General features: G+C 37.5%; 1 protein-coding gene across 14 annotated transcripts in view; it reads left to right on the top strand.

Annotated features, from left to right (window-relative positions):
• The window catches only part of EMSY (EMSY transcriptional repressor, BRCA2 interacting), an 89,818-nt gene that overhangs the window by 65,651 nt on the left and 9,698 nt on the right, over positions 1–14,469 (top strand). For 7 of the 14 annotated variants that reach the window (XM_032853017.1, XM_032853011.1, XM_032853010.1 and 4 more), the window contains 6 exons: positions 48–246; positions 6,286–6,450; positions 8,163–8,318; positions 9,455–9,496; positions 11,753–11,952; positions 13,840–14,403. In XM_032853017.1, the coding sequence (XP_032708908.1) occupies positions 48–246; positions 6,286–6,450; positions 8,163–8,318; positions 9,455–9,496; positions 11,753–11,952; positions 13,840–14,403 (1,326 nt within the window). The remainder of the gene's footprint in view (positions 1–47; positions 247–6,285; positions 6,451–8,162; positions 8,319–9,454; positions 9,497–11,752; positions 11,953–13,839; positions 14,404–14,469) is intronic. The other 7 variants (XM_032853016.1, XM_032853014.1, XM_032853013.1 and 4 more) reach the window with 3 other exon arrangements.

Below are 14,469 nucleotides of genomic sequence, written 5' to 3'. Positions count from 1 at the left end.
ATAGTGCTCTAAAATTTAAGCTGGGCGTATTTCTGATTTTCTTCTAGGTTCTAATTAAACCCAAACCAGTGACATTTCAAGCCACAGTTGTTAGTGAACAGACAAGGCAGCTGGTCACAGAAACATTACAGCAAGCATCTAGGGTGGCAGAAGCTGGTAATTCATCTATTCAAGAGGGAAAAGAAGACCCACAGAGTTATACAGATAGTAGTTCCTCTTCTACAGAGTCCTCCCAAAGTTCCCAAGGTAAGATCCATTTTACTTCTGATTTATGTAATTGCTTCTGACATAGTGCCCTAGTTCCAAAATAGTTGAATCTAGGGGTTTCAAACAAACATGTATGGTTTGCTTTGTTGATTCTTTTGATTTTATTTTCCTTTGTTTGATATGTAATCAGTGAGCTGAAGTTTTGTTTTTGGTAAGATTTTACCATTCTTTCCTGCGTACCTTATGTTCATCAAATAATTGGTAAACTTTAGATGGTGATTTTGTCAGGTAGATGTTAACCAAACTTAAATAGTGCTGTGGTTCTTCTTGTTTCCTTTTGGGTGGTAGGAGAAGTAAGTGGGCAAGAAAGCAAATGTATCTTTCGAATGGTTACTGTTTAACCTTGAGAAAGAATCAGGGTGGCCAGAGGTGGGCCATAACTGAGCTATAAGTAGAGTGACCATATATTGCAGTTTGCAGAGGACAAGTCCTGGTTTATATCTGTTCCAGCATAACTATTAATAGCATTCCTTTTCACTCTCAAGGGTATCCCAATTTAGATGATACTGTATGGTTGTCCTAATTATAAGGAAAGAGCCATGAAGCCAGACTCTATAGTAGGGAAGCTCTTTATCCTCAGTGTTGTTTTAATTACGTAGTTTGCCTAGGACGTCTCTTGAAATATATTCTTGATCATAAGCTCTGAGACCTACAAATCTAGTACTAATGTCTGTCAGTTACCTTGACGGCCCTTATTGTCAGATGGTAGGTATATTTATGCCTATGCTTGCTTATATGCTCCAATGCATCTACTAAGCAAAGCTGTTTATCTTCCCTTGATCATTCCTCACACACTCCATTCCCTCTCCTCACCCCCCTATTATTTTTTCTGGAGTGCTTTCTGAACATCTTCAATTTTCTAATGCAGATTCTTCATCTTATGCACTTCTATTATTCTAATTGTTTAGCAGAGTCTTTCCAGATTAATGGGAAGTTCAGATTGCTTACAGGGTTCAAATTCCTGATTAGTCCATTAATTGAATTTGACATTTATATATACATTTCTTATACTACTTATTAAGTATTATGCTAGGCCCTATAAATGTTGAGTAAAATATAATTCTTGTTAAAATCTAGAATAGGAGATTAAAAAATACACGTACAACTTCAGTATGAATATAATAAGTTTATTAGAAACAAACAAAAATGCCAAAGGCTAAAAATTCACACTCCAGTGAGGAGAGAATAAGAAAGCTTCATGAAGGAGATAGCATTTGAAGTGGTCTTTGAAAACTCCTCAATTAAAAAGAAATAAAACTGTTGATTTTAACAAACAATATGACACTCATTTTAGAGAGTGGATTAGGGTTTTCTTCAGCATATTATCAATGTTAGTAATATTTTCTGGATTGATTTACTGAGAAGATTCAATTTATCATTCTATATTGATTATGAATCAGTCTTTGTACAAGTTACAATGGAGTGATGCCTGTTCTCTATTTCATTTGATCTTTATTTCATAATGATTTGCTATTTAAAGATTCCATTCTTACTTTCACACATTGGCTGTATTTTCCTCTTTTACTTTTAAGTCTCTGGTTCCTTGAAAATACATGTCATTTTTTTCCTTGAGAAATATTTTTATAGAGGATAGGTAAATGTTTAGCTTATGAGTTGGTCCTAAAAGGGGGGCATGAACAGTAGATGTTTTTATATCCATAATCTCGGGTTATCTTGTGAAATTTCAGGTCTTTTCCTAAGGGAGCTGTAAGCCAGTCATTACTTCCCAAACATGCCATTTCATTAGGCAGTCTTAAGTGTTCATTCTAAGAATGGGACAGAAATTTGGCTATTTTTGGAAGTGATTGAGTGGAAGGTTTTCTGCTTTTCAATCTCTTATTAAACATGGCTTCATCTATTTTTATTTATTTGTCCTGTATCATTACATATTATTTATTTTAAAAAGTTCTGTAATACAGAAAAAGTCAACAATTCGGAATACATATATCTAGATTATAAAGCCAGTTTTTATCATCCTTATCCCACTCATATCTTTGTATAGCTCCTTAGTGCATTCTCACAATGACTGATGATCTATATGCTGTGATTTAAAGAGAAAGGGATAGAGATTTTGGTCAGTCTAGGATCATGCTGGCATTCAAAGTATACGAGGGTCGTACCTGTTGGGAATGTAAGCACTACATAGCAGTTCATTTTTTCCTTTATATTTTTTTGTAGTTTTTGCCACTCCCCCACCTTTCGTAACTTTTTCTTTTAATGTAATTTCAAACTTTCAAGAAACTTGCAAGAAGAGTTAAATTAAAAAGAGAGAAATTAATATTTTAATATAATTTTAATATAATTAATATAATTTAATATAATTAAGATTTCTTTTTTTAAGATTTTATTTATTTATTTGACAGAGATCACAGGTAGACAGAGAGGCGGGTAGAGAGAGAGAGGAAGGGAAGTAGGCTCCCCGCTGAGCAGAGAGCCCAATACGGGGCTCGATCCCAGGACCCTGGGATCATGACCTGAGCCAAAGGCAGAGGCTTTAACCCACTGAGCCACTCAGGCACACCTTAAAAATTTCTTTATTTAAATTTTGTTTATTTCCAGTAAGTTTAAGGTGGATTAGGTAGAATATAAGATTATGTGAAGTGAAATGGAAGGGAGCAAGGAGAGAAAACCAAGGGTAGGGATTTAAGATGGAACAAGGTATGAGGCAGATACAAAAATGCATCCTGTAAAGACATTGCTTTAAGGAGGCCACAACTTGGTTTCTAGGATGATTTTTCCGGAAGCTTTATGATCTTGGTAGATCATGGTGAGGGTGGGGAATAAATCCAGGTTAAGCAAAACATACTTACTGCAAAACTTTTCAGAGCTATTATGTGTTAATATATATTGTGAAAGATGAAGAGAAGAGTATATAATGTAAACTGCTCCCCAACTTTTTTGATCATAGAACCCTTCTTTTGCAGAACATCTTTAGGAACTAATGTTCTCTGAAACATTTTGAGTGATGCTGTCTAGGCAGTTTAATATCACGAAGGGCTAGGGCTTTATGACAGTACTTCAGTGGAAAAATGCTTATTACATCATAGAAGGGACATAGACATCTTGGGTTTAGTGTTGTGTTTTTGTTTGTTTGTTTGCTTGTTCATTTGTTTTTTGTCAGAGAGAGAGAACACAAGCAGTCAGAGTGGCAGGCAGAGGCAGAGAGAGAAGCAGGCTCCCGCTGAGCAAGGAACCCAGTGTGGGACTCTATCCCAGGACCCTGGGATCATGACGGGAGCTGAAGGCAACCGCTTAACCAGCTGTGCCACCCAGGCGTCCCCTGGGTTTAGTTTAGAAGGGGTGGTTTAGATGAGTAAGGCATCTGGGAATCATTTTATGTGAGAAAGTGTTGGAAATAGGACATTTATTATGGAGAAGAGAAGATGAGGATTGGTTTGGGCACATTGGGAGCTGTCAGTTTTCTTGACTGTGACATGCAAGAGGGAAAAGAGTTCGTCTTTGTGGCTACATGGATGGAAACTAGAACCATTGGGTAGAAGTCACAGGAAACCCTGCCCATTTAAGAAAATTTTCTAATTGTCATAACTGCAGAAATGGGAGGAAACTATCTTAGAAAGTAGTGAGCTCTCTGGTGTTGCAGTTCCTGGATTGGGATACTGTGAAGATTTTAGCACAGGATTGCTGATAGCATGAAATGAACTTTTAGATCCCTGCTAGCTGAGAGGTCTGAACTTTTCCATGAAAATGTGATATGGGCCTTTTATGGTAAAGTTACAGGAGACATTCTTTCATAGAGATGCCTCATCTGCCCTTGCATATAACAGTACAGTGTGTATTTCTGGTACCTAACATGTAATAGACATCCAGTAAATATTTGTTAAGTGACCTGTGGGGAAAGATATCTGAGGGTTAGCAGACCATCATCCTCAAGAAAGATAGGGAGGTCTACGATGCTGCTGTGAGATCGTGTTCTTGATGTCTCTGTCATTGCATTCTGACCTCATTCTCAGACTTAATAGGCAATAGATTTATCTAGTCTAAGAATAAAAGCCAAAGTAAAGAGGAAAATCACTTAAGGATTGGTTTCTACATTGAGAAATGTAGAAACTTTGTCACAGCTCTTGGGGTTGCCGCAGTGATACTGTGCAATGATCAGCTATTTTCTGAGTATGGGCAGAAAGAGTGAAGAATCTCTAGCTCCTACAGGATAATGTTATTTGTGGTGATAGGTGCTCCCTTGCAGAGATTTGTTTTCTTTTTTTGGTCTCTTTCTACCTTATCCCTCTGCAAATGTTATCCTTGCTTTCTTCTGGATATTTAATGAATATACAGAATTGGGTTGCAAACATTCTTTGCCATGGGTCCTCTCACCTACCCAAAGGGGTGCTTACATCATTGTGAGAATTTCTTAAATGTGAGAACTTGGGTTTTATAAAAAGAATTATTTCCTAATAAAATTACTTTTCTTAGGTGTAAGTTCTATTTGTCTACTTATAACGAGTAAGGGAAAACTGTGGTATGCATCACATGACATTTGGTATTGAAGGATAGTGTCCCACAGCCTTCTAGAATTTGGGGAGAAGTTTAATGGAAATTATACACCCCTGTCGTATATTCTGCCTGGTGTTTGGGTAACTGGGGATGCAGTTTGTTAATGGTAATTAAAAATTCCATGTCTATTATATATTGATTTTTCTTTGGGAAGGCTGTTTTTTTGTTTGTTTGTTTGTTTTGTTTTTTAAGAGTCATTTCACCTCCCCAACCTTTTTCGACAACTTTGTGGTGTTCAAAAATAAAAGGTTCAAAGAAGGTGAACTTACATTGAATTTATTCTTGTTTTTTTTTTTTGGAGTGGGGCTACATGAATTCTTTTCATTCTTCTACAATGCTTTCACTGACTAATCCAAATCAAAGCAGTCTTTTTCTTTCCATGTATTTGTCTTGTTTGCCTTAGTCATTTGATTTTACCCAAGAATACAAAGCTATATGTGTGTTTTTTTTATTCTCCTCCATTGTAATTTAAACTTGGGAGTGGGGATCCAACATAATTTTTGTCCTCTGTGGAATCCTGACAAAGGAGCAATAGTCTAATCCAACCTGCTTATTCTGTAGATGGAAAACTCAGTAATTTGTTGCTTATTTTAATGTGCATTTAGTATTCACATGCCTACTTTCATAGTATAAATATAATAAACCTTGGAGTTAGGGCTCTAATTTATTTTGAAACTGACTAAGAGTCTCAGAATCAAGAACTTTTAGGACACAACAACAATAACATTTCTACTGTCCTTCATAGTTTATGGAGCTCTTTTACATGCATTATTTCATTATATCCTCAGAATTCCTGTGAGGCAGAGAGGTAAATTTATCATTGTCATTTTAGAAATAATGGCACTAAAACCTAAAGGCTCAACTTGTGAATAATTGCTAGAGCTGGGGCTGTAACCTAAGACATTGAACTCCAGATGTTATATGTGTCCTATTAGATCATCCTGTTTCTAGATCATTTATCCATTCTTGTTGTTGGTGGACAGGATTTCTTTCCAGCAATTCAGCCATCCAGTAAGTGTTGACTGGATGCTCAGGTTGTAATACAGAACACATTTTCAGGTGCACTGAGGAAAATAAGACTCCTACAGTATTTTGCTCTTATTATACACAAACATGCATCTACTTACACAAATGCACACCTATTTATTATAGCAATTATCACATTGAATTGTAATTTGTCTTTTTACATGTCTGTCTCTCCAGCCAGATTATGTGCTTCTTGAGCATCCTCTGATTATTCTGTAAGCTCCTTTATATCCTCAGTGCCAATACAGACTCCTGCTTACAGGTGCCTAGTTTGTTGAATCAGTGTATAGGAGTGAATGAGTGAGTGAATACAGACACGAAAGATATTATGCCCTCAGGGGGCTTACAGTCTTCTTGGGGAGATAAAGCATGAAGTTTACAGTAAATACAAAGATTAAAAAAAAAAAAAACAATTTGTTTTTTTTTTTTTAAGAGAAACTTTGTTTATAGGGTTTTTTTTTTTTAACTAATATAAAACAGATTCCCAGCCTGTAGTTCATGTAATTGCTTCCCGGCGTCAGGATTGGTCAGAACATGAGATTGCAATGGAGACTAGTCCCACCATAATTTATCAGGATGTATCCAGTGAATCACAATCAGCTACTTCAACAATCAAAGCTCTATTAGAACTCCAACAGACAACAGGTATGAATTCACATGCTCAATTGAATGAAGCATGTTTTCTCTAGAGATGGGTTGTGCTAAAATACTACCACTGTTATATTTTCTTTGTTATTATTTGAGCACATTTCCCCCCTCTGGACTGGTCTATAGTCCTTGCTGCAGTCTGTGTGCTTGTCAGTTGAGTAAGAATACTGATTTCAGTTCAGTAAGAATACTGCCCAGGAATACTGAAGGGTAGGCTAGTCAGGGAGAAAAAAAGGGCAGAACTCTTTCTTTTCTGTCTCCTGCTTAAAAGGGCAATCCTTGTAGCCTCTTGTCACCAGAAGGCAGTAGTTTCTATCATTTCTTAGCACAAGGGTAGATCCAGTATAGCTGCTAGTTCTATGTAAGAATAATAGTAGGAAGCAGATTGAAGAGCCCCTGCCATCCTCCTCGATACTGGTTGGGCAGTTTTGTGGACATAAAACACCATTAATAGCCCTTGCTAGCATTCTAATTGGTTTTATCTTTGTAGTTCATTGTATAATTTAACCACTTGAGCTTCCATGCAAAGCCATCCTTATTTAACAAGATCCTATCAGTATTTCTGGTTATTTAAATATCTTCAATAAACTCCAGGCAAAACCTGTATCAGTTATACTGACTTACCTGTTACAGTAAGTCAAAGATTATTAGGTTACTAAAGGGACCTTAGCAATGATCTCATCCAACCTTCATTTTATGTGTAAATAAACTGAGATCCAAACATGTTACCTAGTAGGCTAGTGGCAGAGCGAGACTCCATGTCTTTTGATTCCTATTTCAGTGTCTGCTCTACTTTTGGGGTGACTGTAATATTATTTTGGTTTTGTTTTGCTTTCTTTGTTTAAATGATTAGCTTGATTTTGTCACATTATACTTCGTGGGAATGATCTGAATGATCATTCAGTGGACTTAGTTACTGTAACTATTTGCCATAACACCCACTTTACACTAGCCAAAGAATACTAGCATTTAGTATCTTTGGTTAATCTTTCTATTGGTGTTACTTTTGGCCTTAGGTATTTCTTCAGCTTCTTGTCTTTGACATACTTAGCCATTTGCATTAATGTCTTATAAGGGTAGAAACCGAATGAGTAGATTTTATAGAAAAAGTGTTAAGATAGAAAGTAAATTTATTCATGGAACCCATTCTTGTTTCCAGGCCATTCCATAAAACATTTTTGTAGGAACAGAGAAACACTGAAAATTTTTATTTAAGAGTCGTTGAAGACTTGGTAAATTTCTTTGGAAATTATCTTGAATTTTTAATAGATCAAATTAAACCGGTCATTGTATTGTGCTATTCTGGGTAGGTCTGCCCTAGAGCAAATTATTGTGTATACTGCTTATTCACCCTTTGTTTTCAGGTTGGTGAACTCAAAAAAACCAGGGACTACCTTGAAGAAGGGTAAAGGAAATGTTCTAAGAGGACTGTGTACAAGAGAAACAGATTGCTTGGCCTAGTCATAGTAGGGGGGAATTTTAGTCTGAGTGCATATGAGTTCTTCTTGCTAGGCTGCTGGGTATGGCTGTACAAGTTGTGCATTCTACAGCCATACATAGCAGTCTGCTTTTTTTCTTTTCAATTCACTGTTTCCTTAGTCACTGCCAGTGTAGCACCCCAGAGGTCTGGTTCATATTCCCATGGACAACTCTGGTTTTGATACTTGTTTGTAATAAAAGTTAACTTTTCCCCTGACTTTTTTATGCAGTAAAGGAAAAATTGGAATCTAAACCAAGACAACCCACTATTGACTTGAGTCAGATGGCAGTGCCTATTCAGATGACCCAGGAAAAGAGACATTCTCCTGAGAGTCCATCCATTGCTGTGGTAGAGTCAGAACTAGTTGCTGAATACATCACTACTGGTAGGTGTCCTTGTAAAAAGTAGTATTAAGGTAGGAGAGCTACCTTTCTGGATTTATGGGATGGTTGTTTGGGGGAGAATATAGTTTTTATATTTCTAGATCTTTTCCAATTTTGTCTGAGAGTACATTCACATTGTCCTTGGGACTTACCCTATCATTAATGACAAGGGGGGAAAAAAGCAATTGGTTGTTGCAAACTGCAAATAATAAAGAATTGAAGGTGGCCGTAAATAAAATCTGTGGTTATAAGGTGACAGCTGTAAAGAGGATAAAATACCTTTTATATAAGGATAGATATTCTGATACATCTGAATTTTCTAGTTTTGGGGGAGGGGATGTGGGTCAAGGGAGAAAGAAGGTATAAAACCCAGTGCTTTTTTAGCGTAAAGGCAAAAATGGAGACCTTGAAATCCATGTAAATACTTAGGAGTTCTGGTGGAAAGCAAATTAGGTATTTGTTTAAAATGTGGTCTGGCCATAAAACACTAATGAGATTTTTAGATGGCATAGATAGAAAAGTGGAGCAGGAAGGATCATAAGATTCTTTCTCTCATATTCTGGTGAGACCATTCCTGGAATACTGCTTTCTGGTTTGGACACTTCATTACCTAGAGATTTGAAATAGTTCAGAGGATAGTAATGTGAATAATTAGGGGTTGGGAGAAATGACTTATGAGGCAGTATGTCAAGAACGCCTGTCTTAAGTTTTCTTAAGCAGTGATTAAAGGAGAATGTAAAGTTAAAAATATTTAAAGGATGTAAAAAATACTAAAGCGGAAAAGGAATTCTTTGGTATCATTTTTAAGAGATATTTTTAAAGATTAATGGGTTATGGTGAGTGCTCTGAATTGTGTAAGTCTGATGAATCACAGACCTGTACCCCTGAAACAAATAATATATTATATGTTAATTTTAAAAAAAAGATTAATGGGTTAAAATTGCCAGAAGGGAGAATCCAGTTAAAGACCATGGAAAGCCATCTAGCATCTTTCTTTAAAGATATTTAGCAGAAATCTAAATAAAGCAGGGGGCAGTATGTTGGGAATATGAGTATTAACCTCTGGGGATAGACTAGATTATCAGATGGTAAATGGAGGAAAAGACCTATGATTTCTTCCCTTACTTATCCTTTTCAGAACGCACTGATGAGGGGACAGAGGTTGCTTTTCCCCTTCTAGGTAAGTGGTGTGCATCCATTTGTAGTATAACTGAAGGTAAAAGATTATTGTTTTGGGGGAAACCACTTAAATGGATGCGCTCTACTCTGATCTGGTAGAGGAAAGGTAAGCTCCACTCAGTGAAAAGGAGACTTTCTTTTTGCAGGATAGTAGGATTCTTTCTCAGAAATGAGCAGTTTGACATTGAAAAAAATAAGAGCTGTTTAAAGAAATAAGTGACTATTTTATGCTGTTGATATGGCCCAGTTAAGGTCACTTTCAGCTGTTTTCCATATGTTCACTCTCTGACTTCCTTCCATAATCTCCTCCTCATCATATCCTCAGCCACAGTAAGCATTTTCTTTGACTTCAGATCCAGGTTCCTGGCCCTGATGTCTTGTATTATCCTACAATCGGTGTTAGTTTTCTCTGACTTTCCCACACACTGGGGAATTACTATGAAGGGGTTTATAGATCTTGAATGAGGATTATTCTTAAATGATTTTAGTTGATCTTCTATTAAATCCATTTCCTTTCTTAATAAAAAATTTAATGTTATAATCATGAAGATTAGTATGGACAGCAGAAATGTTCCATATAATCTGATAATTTCATAAAAGATTATTATTTTTCAAATGTCACTCATTTCTGATGATGCTTCTATCAGTTAAAAAACTTAATTAATTTGTTTAATTTTAATATTAGTATGATTTATTTTTTCTCCTTAGTCACATTATAAATGATTTCAGTAGTTGTTCTAATATCAACACTTTTTTTCAGTTTGGTTGAGCACATGTGGAAGATTTTATTAACTTACATAATCTAAAATGTGCATGTAAAGCATACTGTGAAATGCAGTAAGATACTGCAGTACATTTATACCAGTGATGCTGCCTATAATCTCTTAGAGCACCTGCAGGCATATGTATAAGCAGCAATAGAAAAACTGTGAATATAGACAGAATGAGTTACAAAAATAAGTAAAGCTTGTTTATATTACATTGGATAGTTTTAGTTCTGTACTTATAATACCTAGGTGGTACTTTGACTTTGATTTCTGTAGTGATCATCTTCTTGGACATTCCACTATCACTTTTCTAAACATGGAACCACTTAATATGGAACTACTTGAAATTGCAGCTTGAGATATTTGAGCATTAGAATCGTGGGTTATTCAGAGAATTTTGATATTCTCAAAATACTTACCAAATCTTACAGATTTGTTTTACTCTGTTCTTGATTCAAAAAGTTCATTTCCCAATAACCATAAGCATTTTTAAGGCTCTGTAGAATAAGAAGTGGTGGATGTTTTACTGTTTAAAAAGTTGAAGTTGAAACTGGTAAGAGATAGTTTGGCATCAGTGTAGACATTGTTTTACATCTGTTACATGGATATAAATGCCTAGCTTATTCCTTTGGACTTTTGTAGTGAGAGAATAAGAAATGGGGTTGTTTTCCTGTTACACTGTATTCTCACCCATTTATGTCAGATGAACAAAATTTGTGATTTTTCTATTCCAATGTTTACTTTTAAGACTTAACAATTTAAGGACCGTTTTCAATCTGTTACTTCATTTGATCCTCTTCTAGGTAGAAAAAATTTTTTTATTTTCCTATTAAAAAAATAAATAAATAAAACCTCTAAGTTTAGAGACTAATAGAATTTAAGTGACCTGTTCAAATTCACATAGCTGGGGTTGGTGGCAGAATGGGACAGAATCCAGGTGTGACTCTTGGTCCAGTTCTTTTTGCAGTATCATCTTGACCTCTTATATCCTTAGGAACTATAAGGCTGCAAGACAATGTCACTTCATGTAAAAGAATGAATGCTTCTGGGTTTTATATTGCATTAGGAACTAAGACCAATAAATTAAAGTGTTATCTTAGTAAATTTAGTATTACCTTCATGTCCTTAAAGACATTAGCCTGGGATTTGATTGCAGAAATTTATTGCTGTTTGGTTACCTTAAAGGGGTGAAGGTTGTTGGAGAAATTAAGTACAGCTCACAGGAGGCTGTAACTTTACGGGGTTTGTTCCTCCTTTGTGATAATAGTTTTCACGGTGCTTCCACATTTCTCATCTCATCCTTATAATGACTCTGTTATTCCCATTTTACAGATGAGAACACAGAGTCTCAGAGAAGATAAGTGACTTTCTCAGAGTCACACATCTCATAGATGGGCAGACTCTGGTCTTCTGCCTCCTAGTTCACAGTACCACATATTCTCTGTGATGCAATCTCACAGACATTTGTTTAAAATGACTACTGGTTACAGATGCTGTGGTGATTTCTGGAGAAATATCATCACCTCCTCTATTTTCAGTCAGCCATCGCTCCCAGCCCCAACAGCCCTCCCAGCCCCAGCGGACCCTGCTCCAGCATGTGGCTCAGTCACAGACTGCAACACAGACTTCAGTGGTGGTGAAGTCCATCCCGGCATCTTCCCCTGGAGCAATCACCCACATTATGCAGCAGGTTGTATCTCTTCTTTCTCTTCTTACCTTCTGTTACTGCCTCCTTCCTGAAATAAGGTTTAGTTTCATTGATTATAGGAGAGGAAATAACTGAATTGAAGAGCAGTTCTTTCCTCTGTGAGGACTGAGTAGAGAAAATGAATTGAGAGTCTTAAAACACTGGAAAGTAATTAAGAAGCAGTATTCATGGATCTTCTTCTGTAAAATTGGAACATTTGAAAAGGGTGGGATTATCTAGATGAATCTATGGCTTCAGAATTGGTCACTCTGTATACTTTGTTATGAAAGCATTTATCACTGAGGTGAGATTTTTAAATGAAATAGAAGTTAGCTTGTTTAGCTGTTTGTTGCTAGGTGTTTTGGTTTTAAAATGAATTCTCATAGGAAACATTATTTATAAGTACGTATAAATATCTCACTTCTTTTACTCTATGTGACCAATTGAGGAAGAGACTTAATGGGGGAGGAGAATGAGTTAATATAAAACAGGAAATCTAGTATCAAGGGTAACAGGGAAAAAGAATATGTTGATAAGCTGATTTTTGTGTCAGATACTGTGCTTTGAGCTTTAAAATACATTAATTTGTTTAATTCCCACTATAATCCTGCAAGGTAGGTGTATTATCCCTCTTACAAATGAGGAAACTCATGCTTACAGAAGTTAAGTAACTTATTCTGGGTGGCAGAGCCAAGGTTTAAACCCAAAGCATCCTGCCTCTATACAAAGTGATATCATAGATGCCAGATTTAAGTGTGACTTCTGATTAGTTGTCACATAAATCACCATCATTTGACTGGTAGCAGTTGATCCTAATAGTAAGCAAACTAACCTGAATGACAATAAGTTGTTGCATTAAAAACCTATATGTGTAAGGTCATTATGAGATAGAGGAGGGTTTCAATTGAATCTCAAAGTTTTTAAAGTTTAGAATAAAGGAATAGCATGACAAAGAAGTAGGAAGAATGGGGTTGGGGTGGATGTTGTGTCACTGAGGAAAGCCAGGTGGCCAGAGGTTTAGCGGAGTATCAGATCTTAGCCTGGTTGCTGGCAGGTCCTGACATTGAGCTTTCTCAAGACCCCCAGAGAGGTCAAACAGGCTGGCCCTAACCATGTCCCTCAAGATCGTTGCTTTCTCCCATCACAGTTACAACTGACACAGAACAATCTCCTTTTCCACGGACAGGAGTGCTCTCCATCCCCTCCCTGGTCTTCTCCCCTCCTGGCAGCCCAGTCTCTGGGAAACTGTTGCTCAATGGGCCCAGAAGATAACCAAAGTGGGGAGGACGACTAGTGCAGACGGTTCTAAACACAGGCCTTGGTGAAGCCTGAGGACCCATTTCCACTCTGAGCAGAGAGGCCCTCTTTGGGGACTCGTATGGGCATGTCCCTCAGACAGTGACTCTTCCCTTCTGGATAGGGTTGGACATACACACGGCCAACATGGGCTTCTTTGAACCTTGGCTTTTCTCTGGACACCTCATTCCTGGGTTGCTGCGTTCTTTTCCTTGATTGGGTCAGTATCTCTGATGACCAGGCTAGAGAGCTGTGTCCTGAGCCAGAGAACCTCTCCCTTTTCTGTGTTGGGCTGTGCTTGCAGGGCAACCTTACTCCTCCTACCTACACATTCTGGGCTCTCAAGGACTTTTCTTAAAGAAGTGAGTAGATCAGTTTTTGCAGTCCTTAATGTCTAAGAGTTGAAATTACAAGAGTCTCAATCTAAAGACCCCCCTTTAGATGTAGAAAACTTGAGTTTCTTGGTCTTTTTAGGCTCTTCCTTCTGAAAATTTTTGAATGAATCTCATAACCAAGTCTCTTCCAGTTTGAGGAAAATGTAGCAATGTAGGTGTTTTTCTTATTTCATTCTTACTTTGTGCCTTTTTTACTTAGGCATTAAGCAGTCACACTGCTTTTACCAAACACAGCGAGGAACTTGGAACTGAGGAGGGCGAGGTTGAAGAGATGGACACTTTAGACCCTCAGACAGGTCTGTTTTACCGATCTGCCCTGACTCAGTCGCAGTCAGCTAAGCAGCAGAAACTTAGCCAGCCCCAGCTGGAACAGACTCAGCTGCAAGTGAAAACTCTGCAGTGCTTCCAGACTAAACAGAAGCAGACCATCCACCTGCAGGCAGACCAGCTCCAGCACAAACTCCCGCAAATGCCCCAGCTTTCCATCAGGCACCAAAAGCTCACCCCTCTCCAGCAAGAACAAGCACAGCCCAAGCCAGATGTACAGCACACACAGCATCCCATGGTGGCCAAAGACAGGCAGCTTCCTACTTTAATGGCACAGCCCCCGCAGACTGTAGTACAGGTGCTTGCAGTGAAAACCACGCAGCAGCTCCCTAAACTGCAACAGGCTCCGAACCAACCAAAAATCTACGTGCAACCCCAAACCCCCCAGAGCCAAATGCCGCTCCCAGCCGCGTCAGAGAAACAGCCGGCAAGCCAGGTAACGGAATATTGGTAGCATGCAAAGCTAAACTTCTCTGTTCATGGAAAAAATAAGAACATCATG

Source organism: Lontra canadensis, unplaced genomic scaffold, assembly GCF_010015895.1.
Source record: "Lontra canadensis isolate GAN:19392208 unplaced genomic scaffold, GSC_riverotter_1.0 scaffold7, whole genome shotgun sequence".
NCBI lineage: Eukaryota > Metazoa > Chordata > Mammalia > Carnivora > Mustelidae > Lontra > Lontra canadensis.
Note: the sequence above shows the minus strand (reverse complement) of the source record. Positions and strands in the feature narration are given on the sequence as shown.